The sequence below is a fragment of the Platalea leucorodia genome (assembly GCF_965183815.1).
Source record: "Platalea leucorodia genome assembly, chromosome: 5".
NCBI classification, from domain to species: Eukaryota; Metazoa; Chordata; class Aves; order Pelecaniformes; family Threskiornithidae; genus Platalea; species Platalea leucorodia.
This window is the reverse complement of record NC_138827.1, coordinates 82,970,022-82,987,884: the sequence shown is the minus strand read 5'-3', so window position 1 is coordinate 82,987,884 and position 17,863 is coordinate 82,970,022. Positions and strand designations below refer to the sequence as shown.

General features: G+C 42.4%; 1 protein-coding gene and 1 long non-coding RNA gene across 2 annotated transcripts in view; one reads left to right on the top strand and one right to left on the bottom strand.

Moving 5' to 3' along the window:
• The window catches only part of IFIH1 (interferon induced with helicase C domain 1), a 30,848-nt gene extending 24,108 nt beyond the window's left edge, over positions 1–6,740 (bottom strand). Inside the window, exons 1-3 of the mRNA XM_082312374.1 lie at positions 5,856–6,740; positions 3,868–4,024; positions 1,441–1,617 (exon numbers count right to left, since the gene is read on the bottom strand). Of these exons, the coding sequence (XP_082168500.1) occupies positions 1,441–1,617; positions 3,868–4,024; positions 5,856–6,305 (784 nt within the window). The 5' untranslated portion in view covers positions 6,306–6,740. The remainder of the gene's footprint in view (positions 1–1,440; positions 1,618–3,867; positions 4,025–5,855) is intronic.
• A 2,191-nt stretch (positions 6,741–8,931) lies between these two features.
• LOC309591753 lies at positions 8,932–15,330 on the top strand. Its single transcript, XR_014228420.1, has 6 exons — positions 8,932–9,179; positions 12,048–12,214; positions 12,984–13,199; positions 13,737–13,806; positions 14,452–14,554; positions 15,143–15,330. It is a non-coding gene; the product is annotated as an uncharacterized lncRNA (long non-coding RNA).
• Positions 15,331–17,863: the final 2,533 nt, after the last annotated feature.

Below are 17,863 nucleotides of genomic sequence, written 5' to 3'. Positions count from 1 at the left end.
ACTAAGAGTGAGGATAACTCAGGCTGATCGCTCTGAATCATCATTAAATATTTGGCACCTCTTCTTTATACTGCCAAATCATGTTCTAATCCAGGAAAACCAAGTTGATATTTTTGCTGTAGTTAATAATTCACTACTTGCTACAAAACATTGTGATATGCTGTTAATATCATGCTAAATGAGAAATAGGCTACTACTGTTGCACACTGAAAGGCTGCAGTTTTCAGAGCCAATTTTTTTTTATCTATTAATGTTTGATAAAAAAAAGAGCAGCCTTAGCTGTCGTACTCCTTTGGCTGAGCAAGCCCACTAAGATAATTTCAGGCAGGATTTATCTCAGTTGTAACTATTGTTTGAGCTCCATCTGAACTTGTAACACGTATGAATGGTTCCTTAATCATACAGCATATGTTTGAACCATTGGTTCCCAGCTATGTCTGGGAATTGTTGCTGGTAATTGCTGTTGCTCATAATCAACTCCCAAGGAACATTTTTAAAAGTGGATCCATATGAACAACAGGCCACAATAATTCCTAAAAATTTGTACTAAAAGATGTGCTTCTGAGCATGTGATGTACGTGACAATGGTTTGTTGATGCTCTGTAAATACAAATCCTTAAAATAAACAGAAAAATTACTTGTTGAACAGCACTAAAGGACCTACCAAAACCAAAACTGTTTTCCAATATAGAATTACCAGCCTTCGAGAAAGAAGTACTTAATACAGCTGTAGTTATAGTGGTACAGAAACATTCCTGTTGATTTAAACTTTGCCAACACTGGGAGGAGTTGTCAATGTAAACTTAATGTTCTCATTGCATAGTATAAACCTACCATGAATAGGTCTGAAATAAAGTATTCATTTAATAATATTAGTATTTTTAATTAACAATATTAAATATGTTTGAAAATAACTAATTTCTTCACAGAGTAAATTAAAAAATAATAATACAAAGTTGTTAAAAGTGCTATTTAAGAGGAAAGGAAGATCACTAACGTTGCTCAATTATAAGAAAATCATAGAAAATGTCTACATGAAGGCTGCATATAGTGTGCTACAGATTTTTGGGCCGTGTCCTCCTAAGCCATTCTGTATGGTGCTAGCAAATTGGTTTCTGAACCAGCTCTTACCTTTCGGATTGATTAGTTCCAGTATGACAACACAGTCTTGTCCTAGAGCAACTCTTTGAACTGAACAAATTTATAGATCGGACCCTTAAAATTGCTATTGCTGTTAATTCATAGGAAGAAATGGAATTTACTGCTTCAAAAAAAAATCAAGATTTACTTTTTTCATTAATTCCCTTCACCTCGACAGTACCATGTGTTCCTGAATTTTTGAGCAAGATGGGAGCCAATGCGCCAAGAATGTTCTCTCGGTTACTTGCAGTTACTAAAGTTTAACTGGTACCAGCACAAAATACCAGTAAGTGGATGTACCTGAAACTACAGAATTCTTTCCAATAGATGTTTCCAATACACTGTTCTCACTGCTGAAACTATCATTCACATTTTCTTGCTGTTTCAAATCCTCCACTATGGCATATCCTGGTTGCCTTGTAACTTCCGTTTCTTCGTTTGTACTATTCTTCATCCCATTTTGTCTATCCTCTGTTCCTAGAAAATAAACAGAAATTCCACAGCACTATAAAACATTTAATTTCTTTTAGTGTGGAGCACAGAAAACATAGAACTAACCTGTATTCATCATGCACACACTGGCATAACATATGGTCTTGGTCTTGACTTTAAAAACATTATAGTTTAGAATGTTGATGTTTTTATAAATATTTATTAAGAAAGTTGTCGGTCATAAATCTCAAATATTTGCAGTCACTATAAAGATCTGAAAATTGAATCTGTGGACTAGACCATGTTTCCTACCTTCTCAATTCCATTGGTCCTGTAAGCTCATAAATGAATGTAGCTTACAGCAGGACTTCAAAACTTGCCCATAAACCAGAAAACCCGAGAGAGCTTTCACAAAATGTTTTCTCTCCTTCCACTTCTTTGTTTTATTTCAAATATGGAAATAATTTCTCTTTGACTTCTCTGTTCTTTTATTTTTATTAGACTCATTGTAGAACTAAGGCATGCTCCAAAGGCAAAAAATGCTGTTCAATAAATTATAAACATTTTTTACAAAAACTGTGTAAGACTGCATTCCAGGGTTTTCCAGATTTGGAACTCAATTACTCTGCACCTAGAAATAAAGAATTAATAGATTTAATTTATTTTAAGATTTATTTTTATAAAGTTCTCAATTTCTATCTGTAGGTGTCTGCTAATAACAACAAATCACTGGGGATCAACCTGGAGTGATAAAATGTAGCACCACTCTTCTCCTTCCAAGGTACCCAATGAACCTGTTCTTAGTGTTCCCTGTCTATGACCTCACATCAGTGGATGCTACAGCAATCACACACTTTACATATCTACAATCATACAGGACTGTGGACGTGGAAAATTTCTTATCCTCTGGTAAGAGCAACACAATTTATGCTTTACGTATTTATCTGTACAGTTTCTTTTAGGGCCTGCATTGCCCAAGATTACTGAGAAACTGTGGAATAAATGCATTCACTCAGTATTGCATCAAACAACTGAATTAAACTTAAGTTTTACCCTATATGGTCTGCACTATACTGAAAAGTCAGAAATGCAAAGTTTGAAAAGAACAGAAAATAAAACTATGAAAAGAAATTTAGTAACTTGCATATTTGCTAAATATTTATTACTTTGTTTACCTTACGGATAAGAAAGTAACAAAGGCAAGAATTTAAGCCTGACAAAGCTGCAACACAAAATGCAAATTAGGACCACAGTAGCTGCTAAGCTATTCCCAGCATCTGACTTTCACTCAGAACTATCCTCTGAGGCTCTAACTTGGTTGTTTTTGTCCTGCAGACTGGAACCCTCAACCACCTTTGAACCTCACACTCAAATATGGCAGCTGCTTATCTGTGTCTGGCATAAGACAGGTTGATTCCTGTCCTCAACTGGAAGAGACACCTTCACGCCCCTCTTATCCCAATCTTAATGCATTGTCCCATATGCAGTAACTAAAAGTACAGAGACATAGTTCTCGTGAGCTCCTCAAGCTCCTCAAGGCTGAAGCTGCTAAATGGGAAATCTGTTAAAAAACTTCAAGTCTCAAAAATCTTATAAAACATATGTGGAGTCCAGTAAAAAATGAGGGATAGAGTATTTGGAGGCTGCTTCCTTTTTCATATTTTAGAATTCAGCGGAGCAGCTGGGATAATTTTACAACATCGTAAACCTTGTACAGGAATAAAAAGTAGTAGGCAAAAACCTATAGCTCTTTTAGTTTCATTTCTGTAAATAATTTCTTTACTAGTCTATTGTATTATTTATAGTAAATTTTGTAGAATGTCTTGAGACTTATGAATGTCTTATCCCCAAGGAGACATACTGCAGTGTACTTTAAAATGCCGCATACATTTGTAAATCATTCTATAAAGAAAACACTAATACTTGTGTTGATGGAGAAATCCAGAAAAGGTTTGGTTTTTTTGTTCAAATTAATCTTCAGAATATTTTTTATGAATGATTATAAAAACATCACATTGGAAACCAATGGGTTATAAAAGGTAAGGATTCAGTTTAATTACAACTACATAGATGTTATTGTATTTCTGACATTGCTTAATAAGGTTTTTTAGTGTTTAAGAATCTATTGAATAAGCTGTTAAATATCTTGATTTTGAAAGCCCCAGACAAGTCTCAGTGTCACAGCTAAATCAATACAGTGAGAACCCTGCATTGTTTCCTAACCAACACTACAAAAAAAGCGATTAAAAAAACACACTAGTGGTGGTTTTCACACTAGTGAAATAAGATGATTACCTCCTGTACTTCCGCTTAAATCATCTGCAAGGTCTCCATGTTGGGTTTCACGCAGAGCAATCAAAAAAGGAGAGAACCAGTCTTTCTTCTGCACTATTCTGCTCAATAGCTCCCTTGCACCATCTCTGTTCCCATGATATTCAGTAACAGTGTGGATCTGGTGAAAACAAAAAAAACCCCACAATCCTGAGACAGACTTTGGAAATGGTTCAGGGAAGTTAGTAATAATTGTATAGGTACAAAAGCACTTCCCTGTCATCGTTAAAGCATACTTAAAAATAAAGATATAAAGTGGGCCTGCCACTCATCAGAAGAGACTTACTGCAGTTTTGTCCAACCTCATGTTTATTCCATATGGTTTTGGGTAAGATATATAAAACTTAGGAGACCTGAAATTTAATTGGAGACTGGTAGTACTGGACAATGGTTATAATAATAACCACTAAATAAAAATAATAATTATTATTCTGATATGATAATTGTTGTTTACACTGGTTCAGGGAATAGCCAACCTTGATTAAGGAGAAGTGATGTCATACATTTTACCAGAGCTCAGACTTAATCTGTAACATGACCTCATACATAAAATGGAACATTTCCCTTCTTAAACTCTGGCTTCATCATCTCAATTCCCACTTAAAAGATACAATAGCTAAGCCTCTCGAAAGTGCCTATTGCCCTCAAAAAGGCTACGGAAAAGTGTCCCAAGGCTGTCGTGAGCAGAACTTGACATCCGATCACATGAGGAACAAAATGACCATCCCAAAAATAAAGCAGCCCAAGTCGGGTGTTCAGTCGTCAAGGGCAATTTTCTTGAGGCTTGAGAATCACCCATCCTGATATGCCAGAAAACAGGCAGGCACAGCAGTGGGAACCCCTGACTGAGATTGAACACTAAAAGGATGTGCATGGGAAGTGGCAGTAGGGAGAGGTAAACAAAAAGGAATATAGAAGTGCATTAAGAAATCCTAGGCATTTTTGGACTTGAAAGTGGCAGGACCGTGAAGGGTAATGAAGGGCTTAACGGAAATACCCGCAGCAAAAAGATGACTCGGGGAAACATGTGGACCCATTGCCAGGGAATGGAGATGGTAACCTCCTAAAAGGCCCCTGCCTCTGCCTGCTGTGTTACCATGCTCGGCTCCCCATCCCTTAAGGTGCAGCTGGCCCTTACTGCTACCTGACAGTCACCAGACAAAATTACGTATATGACTGTCATTTAACTGAGATGGAGCATTAAACTACCTAAAAAGTGGATGCAAAAGCTCAGAGTGCAAATATGATGTGTAGTTCCACCATTAGTTTGCCAGTTTTCCCCTTATTGCTACGGCTAGTATTATTTTAATTTCTTCTTCTAACACTGTTTCAGGGTATCCATTTCTTTGGGTTCCAAATAAGTTTCACACTAGTCCAGGCAAGTCATTCTTAGCCAAATGAAGTAAACACTGGCAAATGTTTTCATCAAAGTTTAACACTTGCTCTTTCTTGTCAAACTGGTATTTCTGCTGAGCTTCACTATCCAGTATGATACTCCTTAGTGAACTTATGGCAAAAAAGGGGAGGGAAGGTCTTGCTTTATTTTAACTCAAGTGTTCTCTAGGACTTTACAGGCCATCACTACTTCCTAGTATGGTTCAGGGCCCAGAAGACACTTAATGATCTTCTGAGTCTGTGGCAAAATGATAAGTAACAGTAAAGCCAGCCATATTCTTTCCACTTAGACACTGGCTTAGTCTAACTCTCTGTTCATGGCATTCTTCTTTCCCTGGTTCTTAGCTGGCATTCCACCTGCTGGCCCATTGCCAACAGTCCTCACTGGCTTACTTGGAGCACCATTTCTCTTTTCCCCCAAGTTTCGATACTCCCCTTTCATTTTTGCACTTACAAGGCCATTTCTAGCTGTGGCTTCCTATCTGCCCCACAGCTCCTGGGGGTGGCCAGTGTCTGTGGCACTGCCTGGCACCCAGCCTGGCAGGCGGGCCACTTACCCGATCCAGGTCCTCGTCCTGGAATATGCCCATCTGCAGGCACTTCTCGGCCACCTGTATGGTCTGCATTCTATCCACCAGTGTGCTGTGCAGCAGCTGCACCAAGTGCACGCAGAGGTCGTGGTCGGCCTCCTCGGCCGGCGAGGGCAACTGGCTGAGGCTGGGGTTCACATAGCAGGCGGCCAGGCTGCAGCCGCCGTGCTCCAGCGCCTGCAGGAACTCGTGGAACCAGCCGCACCCGCGGGGCCCCCGCTCCACGGCCCGCAGCAGCTCCTCCGCCCCCTCCACCTCGCCCCGCTGCAGGGCGGCCGCCCGCACCCTCTCCTTCTCCGCTGCGCTTAGCAAGGGAAGCCGGTCCAGCACCGGCTGCACCCGGATGAACTGCTTCAGCCGCGGCCTGAAGCAGGAGATCATGTAGAGGAAGCGCTCGTCTCGGGACTCCTCTGCCATCGCCGCGCTGGCGGCGCCCGGGGCGCCGGGACGCCTCTGCTGCCGCTGAAGGACGGCGGGGGGCACGGGGGGTGCCTGCAGGGGCGGCCGAGGCTCTCCGGCGGCGGGGGTCCGGCTCGGTGTCAGCGAGGAGCGCGTCCCCCGTCCCGCTCCGCGCCTCCTCAGGCTGCGGGCGGGCCGCCGGCTCTGCCCCGCTTTATCCCAGCCCCAGCGCCGCTTTCGGTTTCGTTTGCGGGCCCGGCGTGTGACGGCAGGGGCCGGCCGCGGCACGCCGGCACCCGGAGGGAAGGGCACGACTCAGCGATACTCCTAAATATTTAAAAGGAAGCCTTTAACAGGAACCATGAGTTTTTAAAAAAAACAAACATAAATGAAGCTATCCTTTACCTTCCAGTTTCTAGGGCCGGTCACTAGCCTGTCAGTTTTCCGCACCGGTGGCTCCCCGGGCAGGCGCCCCCAGAGAACGGAGGCACCCGGCGGTGCTAACCCCGGGTGACCGTGCTGGTCCGCAGGCATTTGCAGGATCTGCCTTTTGACAGAATACAGGCCCACAAAAGGCCATCGGGGAAGTAAAGCCAACTTGTATATTGTAATGGTTTACTCTGTCCATGTGCTAAAAATATTTTTTTGTGCCCCCCCCCCCTTTTTTTTTAGTTTGAAGAATTGCACCTTGCATACAGAGCAGGAGGCTGTGATAAATGTAATAAACTTCCTAGAGGAGCTTGTTGGATAGTCTCTGAGACTGCCGGGACAGTCTCTCCCTGAGATGTGGTTTCACCCATGTGGTAGATGTCATTGAGCTTCAGGAGCAGGCTTGGTTTCCATTGTGGGGTTTCAGGGAACCTCAGTGTGATTCCGAGGTAAGGCAACAGTTCCTTGACTCAATTTCATGTTTCGTAGCAAAATGACGGAGTAAATAGAGAGCACCTGGATGACTGTGTTCAGTTTTGGTCCTGGACAGTTCAAGAGAGAGTAAAAAACTGGAGAGGGTCCAGCGGAAGGCCAACACAATGCTTACAGGATTGGAGAGCTTGGCACATGTTTCAAGGAACTGGGTGTATTCAGCCTAGAGAAAAGGCGGCTCAGGGTAGATCCAACGACAGTTTTTCAGCTCCTAAAAGTTGGGTCCCTCTTCACAGGGGTGCACAGGACAAGGGGCAACTGGAACACGTTTCTTCAGGGGAAATTCTGTCCAGGTGTAAGAAAAAATATTCTCCACTGTAAAAACAATTAGACACTGGAATGTTGTGTCCAGAGAAGTAGTGGGAGTTTCCTCAATAGAAATATTCAAGACTTGGATTGCCAGGCCCCTTGATTCAATGCTTTACTTTTAAAAGGAAGCCAGATCTCTCCAGAGGTCCTTTCCCAGCCAAAAATTTCCTGTAATTCAAATCGTGCCCTCAGCTGCTTGTCACGCTGAGACGTGCTACAGCATTCTGCTCTTGCTGGAACTTCCTTCAGTTGGAGGCTTCTTTTGTAGAACCTACTTTGTTTTACTTTCGTTTCATTGCTGTCCTTTCTGCTTATCTCAGGTTTCACTGTTATTTCATCATTACTTTATTACTGCTTTATCCAAGTTTCATTTGAAAGATTTCTGAAGAAAGTCTCACTGCTTCTTCCACTATTTTTTCTTCTGTCTTCAGCACCTTGTTTGGATGACACATCAGTCTTTCTTGTAAGGTCTCAGGAGCCTGCAGGAGTTACTCGGGTGCAGTGTGCATGGGTTGGTCGTATGTTTGTTTCGTTTCCCAAGTTGCGTATGTGGCTGTGGCAATTCCAACCCAGTGTATTTTTACCACAGTAAGCCTTTACAGGTTCTACTGCTAGGTTGCACAGATGATGGCTGAGCTCCTGCTCTGTCCATTGATGATGCATGTATCCTGACTCTATTGCTCTCCTCTAGCTGGATGCTTACACTCCTCAAACTCAGTGATTTTTGAGGCCTTTGTCCCTTTAAGATGTGACTGAAATTAGTCACAGGGTTCATAAGCAGGGGCTCTGGCAGGGGCAGGGCTGGAGCACAAGGCCTGCCCGACCGGGCGCCTAGGCAGAGGGGCTGCGCAGCGCCCGCCCCCGCCACGTACCGAAAACCTCCCTTCGCCGCAGGGTGAAAGTCGACGCGTACAGCTGGGGAGGCGGCTCAGACGCAAAGGCCGAAGCACACGCAAAAATAACACAGATACTTCAGCGCCTCCAGGAGTTACATTTAGGGGCTCCTTGTACCAGAAGGGCGCTGCCGCCGCAGGGGCCTGAGGCGCCGGGGGGCCTGGCGCGGCGCAGCTGAAACGCGCGGGCGGCTCAGCGCACGCGCCCATCCCAACGGCCGGTCTGGGCTCGCGGCCCCAGCCGGTGGGCGGGGTTTCGGCTGGCCAATAACAGGGCCAGGGCCCGCGCCGGCGCCGCCGTCCCCTGTCAGCCGCTGGGGCGGCGGCGCGGTGAGTGCCGGTGCCTGGCGGGGCGGCCCGGGCGGGGCGCCTCCCTCCTTCAGGGCCCGGCCTTCGGGCTCGGCGGGGCCGCGCTGGCGGGGCCGCGCTGGCGGGGCGGGGCGGGGCGGTTGCGGTGAGGCCGGGCCCGCGCGGCCCAGAGGAGGGGCCCGGGCCTGCTGCGGGGCGGGTGGCGGGGAGCGTTGCGGCCGCCCCTCTCTGCCGCGCACAGGGGCCGGCTGGGCTGCGGTGGAGGGTAGCGGAGGGAAGTGTTTCCTCCCGGCGCTACCTGCGGGACCGGGCTGCTCAGCCGGCGGAGCTGAGCAGTCGAGGCGGAGGTGCCTGAGGGGAGGCGGGCGGTTGGGCAACGACTGCAGCCGAGCGACCCGCGCCGCCTGTGGGCCCTGGGCCGGGGGTAGAGCAGGTGCCTTGGGCCGAGTAAACCCAGCGGGTAAGCTTGCGTTGCACATCCTTACACAGAAGGAACTAGGGACCCCGCAGCACCGGGGTCACTGCTTACCTACTGCCCAGATCCTGGAGTACAATTTTGAGGTGGTTATTCCCCTTACGCGAAAAAGGTTGCATCATATTTGGTGTTTCTTGTGCCTAGTGCAGGGGTTGCAGTGGTCATGGACACGACACTACCTTTTGTAAAAATAGCATTCTACAACGGATTAATAGTACAGCTGGAAACACTAGCAGTAGTTGTTAGAAAATGGGAAAGCACTTAGAACAACTACAGCACAAAGAGAAATGTGTAAGAATTTGATGCTGTTTGCATTACACGGCCTTGTGCAAGGAGAAAGCTGCTCCAGCGCTTCTGGTTGCTGCATAACAGATGAAAATATCTTTCTAAGTTGTTTAGCTGCTCAGTCTAAATAGAGTCACCAGAGACTTGTTGCTTAGTTCTCATGACACTGGCGTTCAGTAGCTTCCATGTTGCGTAAGCAGGCTGGACCTTTGTGTGCTCCTTTGTCATTGTTAGTTAAAACTAAATCTTTAAATGTTGATACAGTGTATTTGGGGATCCTAAAATCTCATGTTCCTTTGAAATTGCCTTGCAGTGCTATAGCTGAAAATGATTCTTGTTACAAAACTGGCACAGATGATACTAGTGGCAGTGATGGCTTGTTGGGCTTTGCTTCTTTCAGGACTATAGGTCTGAGACTGCTGCTGCAATATAACAAAGATACTTTTTTATATGTGATCTGCAGAAGCTGTTTGCAGCAGTGCTAAGGAGTAATACTGGCAGCTTGGGACAAAAAAGATGCCTCTTTCTCTTTTCCCAAAGACTTGCTGATCTGACTGGTGTAGTGTTTGTTTTTACAGGGCCATGGGTTTTGTGTTCTGTCACTTTTTTGTTGGTTGCTGTAACGCCGATGTTCCTCTCGGGTGATTGTGTGGCATGACAAGCCTTGCATTATTGTATCTGTCACACTTCAACTGTGTGATTGTATTTTATTTTTCTTAGGCACTTAAATGCTTGGATAAAATACCCCATGTTTACATATAGGTAAATTAAGCTTTACTTTGCTGTTATAAGTAAGGGCAACATATCAGCACAGTGAAATCTAGAAGCTGCTCATGAAATTGTAGTTCTTGGATACTTGAAGCCACTTCAAATTGTACGTGGCCCAGCCTGAAGAAGGGAACCCCTGACACCTGTTGTGGTACCTATATAAAAGGAAAGTACTTTGAAATTCTGGCATAAATAAGTGACTGAATAAACAGTTTAACACTGAAAAGGAAAGACTGATGCAATAGCAAATGCAGGGAAAATTAGATGATTAGAACTTAATGTTCAGAACTGCATTTTTTTTAAATTTTATTAGAGTATCTAAAATAATGACTATAGCGTTCTGCAAACAATATCGCCAATGCCCATAAAGTGTCTTTTTTAAAACAAAACCACTTCCACCCCCAAAGCAAAACAAAACCTAGCAGTATAGTAGTAACTTTTTTTTTCTTAGAAAGCTTCCTTGGTAATGCAGTCAAAGGCATGTGGAACTGTTTCTGAAACACTGTTTCTGTGGGACTGAGTCTGAAACTTACTTATTTTTTAAATAAACAGTGCAACAGGTATTTCTTAATCATGCGTAAGTGTGGTGGGTTGACCCTGGCTGGATGCCAGGTGCCCACCAAAGCTGCTCTATCACTCCCCCTCCTCAGCTGGACAGGGGAGAGAAAATATAACGAGAGGCTCATGGGTCGAGATAAGGATAGGGAGAGATCATTCACCAATTACTGTCACAGGCAAAACAGATTTGACTTGGGGAATCAGCTTAACTTATTACCAATCAAACCAGAGTAGGGTAATGAGAAATAAAATCAAGTCTTAAAACACCTTCCCCCCACCCATCACTTCTTCCCAGGCTCAACTTTACTCCCAATTTCTCTACCTCCTCCCCCACAGCAGTGTGGGGGGTTGGGAAATGGGGGTTGCAGTCAGTTCATCACATGTTGTTTCTGCTACTCCTTCCTCCTCAGGGGGAGGACTCCTCTCACTCTTCCCCTGCTCCAGCGTGGGGTCCCTCCCATGGGAGACAGTCCTCCATGAACTTCTCCAACATGAGTCCTTCCCACGGGCTGCAGTTCTTCACAAACTGCTCCAGTGTGGGTCCCTTCCACGGGGTGCAGTCCTTCAGGAACAGACTGCTCCAGCGTGGGTCCCCCATGGGGTCACAAGTCCTGCCAGCAAACCTGCTCCAGCCTGGGCTTCTCTTTCCACGGGGCCACAGGTCCTGCCAGGAGCCTGCTCCATCCAGCGTGGGCTTCCCATGTGGTCACAGCCTCCTTTGGGCATCCACCTGCTCTGGTGTTGGGTCCTCCATGGGCTGCAGGTGGATATCTGCTCCACTGTTAACCTCCACGGGCTGCAGGGGGACAGCCTGCCTCACCATGGTCTTCACCATGGGCTGCAGGGGAATCTCTGCTCCGGCATCTGGAGCACCTCCTGCCCCTCCTTCTTCACTGACCTTGGTGTCTGCAGGGTTGTTTCACTCACTCCTTTCTCTGGCTGTAGTTGCGCAGGTTTTTTTTTCCTGCCCTTCTTAAATCTGTTATCCCAGAGATGCTACCACTGTCACTGATGGGCTTGGCCAGCGGCAGGTCCATTGTGGAGCCGGCTGGCATTGCCTCTGTCGGACCCAGGGGAAGCTTCTAGCAGCTTCTCACAGAAGCCACCCCTATAGGCCCCCCGGTACCAAAACCTTGCCATGTGAACCCAATACAATAAGGTACATTTTCATTGTAACGTTGACGTATTTCAGGCTATCAAGGTGAAGATACTGATTTTTTTTTTTTTTTTTTTCTCCCAAAGTATTGCAGTTATAGATGCCTGGAATGCCAGTGACAATGGGACAGCCAATGCCAGGAGTGGTACCAAATATGCGTCATGGTGCATGCTCTGGATGTTCTGCATGTGCTGGTACTTACTCTGCTGCTGCTTACCCTGTGTTGACTTACTTCAGTGTTATTGCTGGACAGGTAAGATAATATAAACAATATAACTATATAATCAGCTGTGAAAACAATCCTAGTAAAGTTTTGTTTCATGCTTTTTTTCTTCGGTATAAATACCTTGGCATAATGTTCCTGGTGATAATCATCCTCTTCAGGTAAAATGTACAGTTTTCAACAATAATTGTAATTGTAGTTGACAGTAGAGTTTACAGTACTACAGACTTGATAGACATGTTGCTCTTTAATAAGTTACATTAATCAAAATATGTTGGCAGTTCACATTCAGATTCTTACTGCCATCTTGAAATAGTGTTTCTTCTTTAGGTTTACTGTACCTTATTATACATGTTAGTGCTATAATTCTGTATACAGATAACAGAACCTTAAAAGCCAGTTGTGAAACTTTTGAGACTAGGATTTTGATTGACTCCATTCTGTACTGCACATGGAGCTTGGCTAGAGAAGTATAACGCAGACATAAAACTTCCCAGGTTGGTGTCCCAAGGAGCTGGAGTCTCCGGAATGGATGTTTCATATTATGCAATGTATTTCTTCTGGCATGAGGTCCTAAATCTGACATTTATGTTCTTTAAGATCGCACGATTTTTGGAGTGGAGGGTGGGCTCATAAATGTTGTGAGACTAGACCTATTTTTCGTAGATATGTATGGGATGTGCTGGCTTTGAAAAGTTACATGGTGTTTTTTAAAAAGGAAGCATTAAACGCTGTAGATATTTTTATAATGTTGTTAATAGATAGTGATGGGAGTTCTTGTATTTCATATGACTTACAGATGGTACTCTGACAACTGCAATGTCACGTGTTTAAAAGGAGAATTCAGTAGTTCAGTATGGGGGAAAAATACCAATGGAAGGTGGCAAGGATTCACAGAGGTCATGTGCGCAGCCCCACACGTTACAAGATGGTTCTGGCTTCTGTGGTGCTGACATGCACCTTCTCAAGAACATAGATCTGCGGAAGCAATGTGTTGGAAAATCTCCAGTTACAGGTGAGTACCTTCTTTTTTAGATTAGAGGGGCTTCTTTTTTTCCTCTTTATATTTTAAATTTCATAGGCTCTGGATCCCAGTGCTTCTATTTCTGCTTAATGTCCCTGCACCAGGTGAAGAACAAGAGGAGATTTGACGGGTAAAAGGAAAAGCATCTATTATTTCAAAGTGGGAATGCTAAAAATTTGGATACTAAGGATTGAAAACAAAGGTATCATAATTTTAATCAACTTGCTAATTATCTTCACATGTAAATTCTACATTAGAAAATGCTATAACTTTGATAGTGTGTTTGAATATGTTTAGTGGATGTTTAATTACCCGTTCACCTGCTCACTGTCATTGATACGCTTTAAAGCAGAGAATTCTGCTTGCTGCTTCCAGCGTAGGTCAGGTACTCTTCTCTTACAGTGACTATTTAACAGTGTAAGAACATTTTAGGTATCACTACAGGTAATCTAATGCATGACAAATCACTGATATTTCTTGCAAGTTAAATGTGAATTGTCAACTGTGACAAATGTATTTGTTCCACAGGATGGAGAAGTAGATGCCGAAAATCTGCAGAGATGTCTAATGCAGTCTGGAATCAGTGGAACCTATTATTGTAAGATACTGAGTGTTTTGCTATGGCAGCCAGGAAGGTATAGCTCAATGTTAAAGAGAGGTTACCGCCACTGCCTTGCCTTCTGAGGTGCAAAGTTGAGAAGAATGGGCTTTTACGCCTAATCTAATTCTGTCACTCTTCAGAATTAAACGATGATCTTAAGGAGGCTACTGCAAGATATTAAGTTCGTGTATCAGTTGGTTCTGTAGTAGACAGACTGAAAAAAACAAGGGTGTTTTTAGTATCAGGCTACTTTAATGTTTTTTGTTTCTTTTTTAAATTGGATTAAAAAATGAATTCATGGTCACTGTCACTGCTGAAACTAATTATTAAAGATAATACCAATTACAAACTTCTGATCCTTTTTTTAATTACCCTTTCGGCATTCAGATTAGAAACTTGCAGAGTTATGATATCCATGTAGGATATGTCCTTGTACATATAGGACTTTAGCGGAATCTTGGTATCACTTTGAATCTGTTGGTGATTATGAGAAACTTGAATTTTAAATTCTCTAAACTGATAACTTTTAATACTAGTTTTGTTTGAGCATTTATAATGGGGTGTAGATACTGGTTATGGAGGTGTATTATTTGTATAACTGCTTTATTTGACTTGTATGTCTTGCACTTTGTAATTTTACAGAGTGGCTTCATTCATGGTAAGCTGACCACCAGCAGTATGAACACTAGAAATCAGAGCTTCCATTAAACTTTCACAGTTTCTCGAAAGTAAAATTAAGCTAAAGGTATGGTCATCATTCCTGATGGTGTGTTTAACTGAATGCATGCAACTGTAACAAAATGATCAAAATACCTGTAAAAATCACTTATCTTAGTATTAATGCATAATTCAATTTGCATGTTAATATTGAAAGTGTAATTCTTTAGTTGGTATTCACTGCTCTTCTCTTCTACTGCAGATTATTACTGTGACTAGTCCTGCTTGTTAGTGGTGTAACTAGTTTATTGCTATGGGAAGTTATTGCTGGATCACCACAGTAGACTGTAGAAGTTATTGCTAGAATGTAGGTAGCAAGATTAGAACTGTTCAGCTGATTAAATCGTTTTTGGACATGCTGTAACTAATACTATGAAATGAGGAATCACTTTTGTTGCTAAAAATCCAAAAGCAGAAACAGCCTTGACTACCTCTTTTTGTGAATGCTTTTCATCTAGTAGATAAGTTACTTCTAATATTTAAACTTGTGGGTCCCTCCATCTGTCAGGATGGAAGCAGGCCATTCCTTTTGAATCTCACTGATGGTTAGTGTAACTGTACTTGTCACACTTCCAAAATCTCCAAACAGTGACTTGCCTGTTATTTCCTCTTCTAGTTCTTGGAGCGCACCATGGCATTCTGAGTGCTGAACTGCTGGAGGAAAAGAGGATCACCAACCTGTCAAAGTTCATGTTTGGAAGAACTGCTGTGAGGGGAAACTATTGTGGAGTTTTTAACCTTCCTACTTGATAAGACAATGTGGTTCAAATGAATACTTCCATTTTTAAGTGCACGATTCATAGCAATAAATACTTTCTGCATTTTACTATGTTGAGAAGCATGGCTTTTTTTATCTGTACATGTATAATTCCAGACAAGTAAATTTCTGTGTTAAGCTCAAGAGCTTAATGAAAAGGAAAAGCTTATGGCCATACATAATAGGCAGTGTCTTATAAATAGGTAGCTTGCTTACACAAATAAACATCAGATACCCTAAATGCTATATGTGTTTTTTTCATTAGTAGTGTGGCATACTGTCTCAGATGGCATACTCTGAAAAATTCTGCTGATTTGGAGAAACTAGATCAGTGGATTCTATTAAAAAACTGAAATGTTCTAGGCAAAACTTTCTTACTCCTCCAGCTTGTTGCAATACAATGGGTTTTTTTCTGGGAGGCAAGCTCAAATAATGTGATTTGAATACAGCTGGAATGGACTTCAACTGATTGTATTTTTTTAATCCCACCTAAGGCATTTCTCCAAGGAGATCTGTGGGTGTGGTGGTCTGGGTTTTTGTTTGTGTGTTTGGGTGTTTTTGTTTGTGTGTTTGGGTGTTTTTGTTTGTGTGTTTGGGTGTTTTTGTTTGTGTGTTTGGGTGTTTTTGTTTGTGTGTTTGGGTGTTTTTGTTTGTGTGTTTGGGTGTTTTTGTTTGTGTGTTTGGGTGTTTTTGTTTGTGTGTTTGGGTGTTTTTGTTTGTGTGTTTGGGTGTTTTTGTTTGTGTGTTTGGGTGTTTTTTTGAGAGCTCGGCTTGTCTCGGAAGCTTTCAATGCTTATTCATCTGGGTCAGTAAAATTACTTGTTGAATAGGTCTTGCATGGTAAACCCATTCCATGGTTCACTCTAAATTCTCTAACAGAAAATGTTAGCAATGGAAGTGTCTGGCTTGAAGACAGATATTTCGACAGCACTTTTGATCAAAATATTTTGTGACAATTTGGGCCTCAATGGATAGCAGTTGCCAGATTTTGTAACTAGACATTATCTTAGATTTTTGAATTCCTCAGCTGGTGAAGTTAGAGGGGAGTAGACATGGATGTAACGTCCAGTTCTACTTGAGGGATGGAGGTCAATATGGTACATGGGGATTGCTGTGTGCATGGGATTTTCTGAAAAGGTCTAAATTTGTGTCTATTCTGTGTGCTTCAAGCCAGTGAGTGGTGTCCTGTGTAATCCTGTGCTTCTACATTTATTCCTGTGGTGTTATGAGTACACTAAATACAATTAAATTTTTTTTGCTCAGTGTTTTTGAGAGAGATGTATTCAACCCTTTTGGATCCTTGTTAGTGGTGTTTGCATTATAGTAACTAAACTCAAGTCAGTCACAAATGAAATGTTCCCATCTTCTTGCTCATGACTGAAATAAGTGCATTACATTTATTTGTGCATATTTAGATTTCTTGCAAATAAGTTTTCATGGTGATATAAAATACTGAATATATGTGGAGTCTACAAGTGCTTTTATTTGTACAGTAAACAATTCTCCAGGACATCTTTTCTGAAAGCAAATAACAATTTTTATTAACTGCACTATACAAAAACCTGTTATACAAACAGGATTTGCTACAGCTTGTAGTAGTGAAGCATTTATCTAGATTAGTTTTCAAAACTTTCTTTGTATTTCCAACTTTACAATATAAAGTTTCAATATAGAAAATGTAAATAATGCATAAAAGGGGCAAATGCTTCCTGTGGGAGTCTTTAATTTGGTCCATCTAATTTTTATTCCAAAGAGAATAGCCATATTTTGCATTCATTAATAATCAAAGAACTTCCCAAGTGGGCATTAAACCCCCCCCAAGTAGCTAGATGAAGAAAAATGTTTCTTCGTTAATAATGCAGTTCTATCTACTACTCATACATAAGGGGGGCACAGTGAGATAAAGTAAGCTTGCCATAGTGATGGCTTCAAGCAAGTACAAGCTCTGGGACATGCTCCTTTAGTATCATTGATAAAACTCGGTGGTGTCTTGATTTTCTTATGTGATCAATTCTGTGGATCTTGTTTGGTTTTCTTCCATTAAGCTTAGTTTCTAATATACTGTTTTCATGTGTAGAGAAAAACTGATGTATAGAGTAGATGTATATAAGTGACACCAGGACTGCTGTATGACATAAGTACGTACCACTCCTAATAAAACTGAAGGAAATTTTAGGTTCAGAGTAATCACGTTAAAGGACCTTCTGTATGCTCTTTTTATTTCAAGTAAGTAAGAAGCTACTTTAAAAATTAATTATGTGTCTGGACAGCTGGTGAAAATATGCCAGTGGCTGCATACCAAATCTGTCTCTGATCTGAATCAATTTTACAATTTACCAGTATTTTCATTAAAAAATTGATGTTAAATTTGAAAGTGAGACTAGGTCCCTTGCTGTTTGTGCATGGCTGCTAGATACTACAGATCAAACGAGTGCATCCCCCTGTATTTTAGTGGGGTTTGCATTAGTGATAATGAGGTAAGAGTAAACTAATAGGGAGCATTGAGGTTGCATTTTTGTTTGTGTGCAAAAAAGGAGGGGGAGGAAAAAAACCCCACCCAACTCAAAATTTTGTTAAATG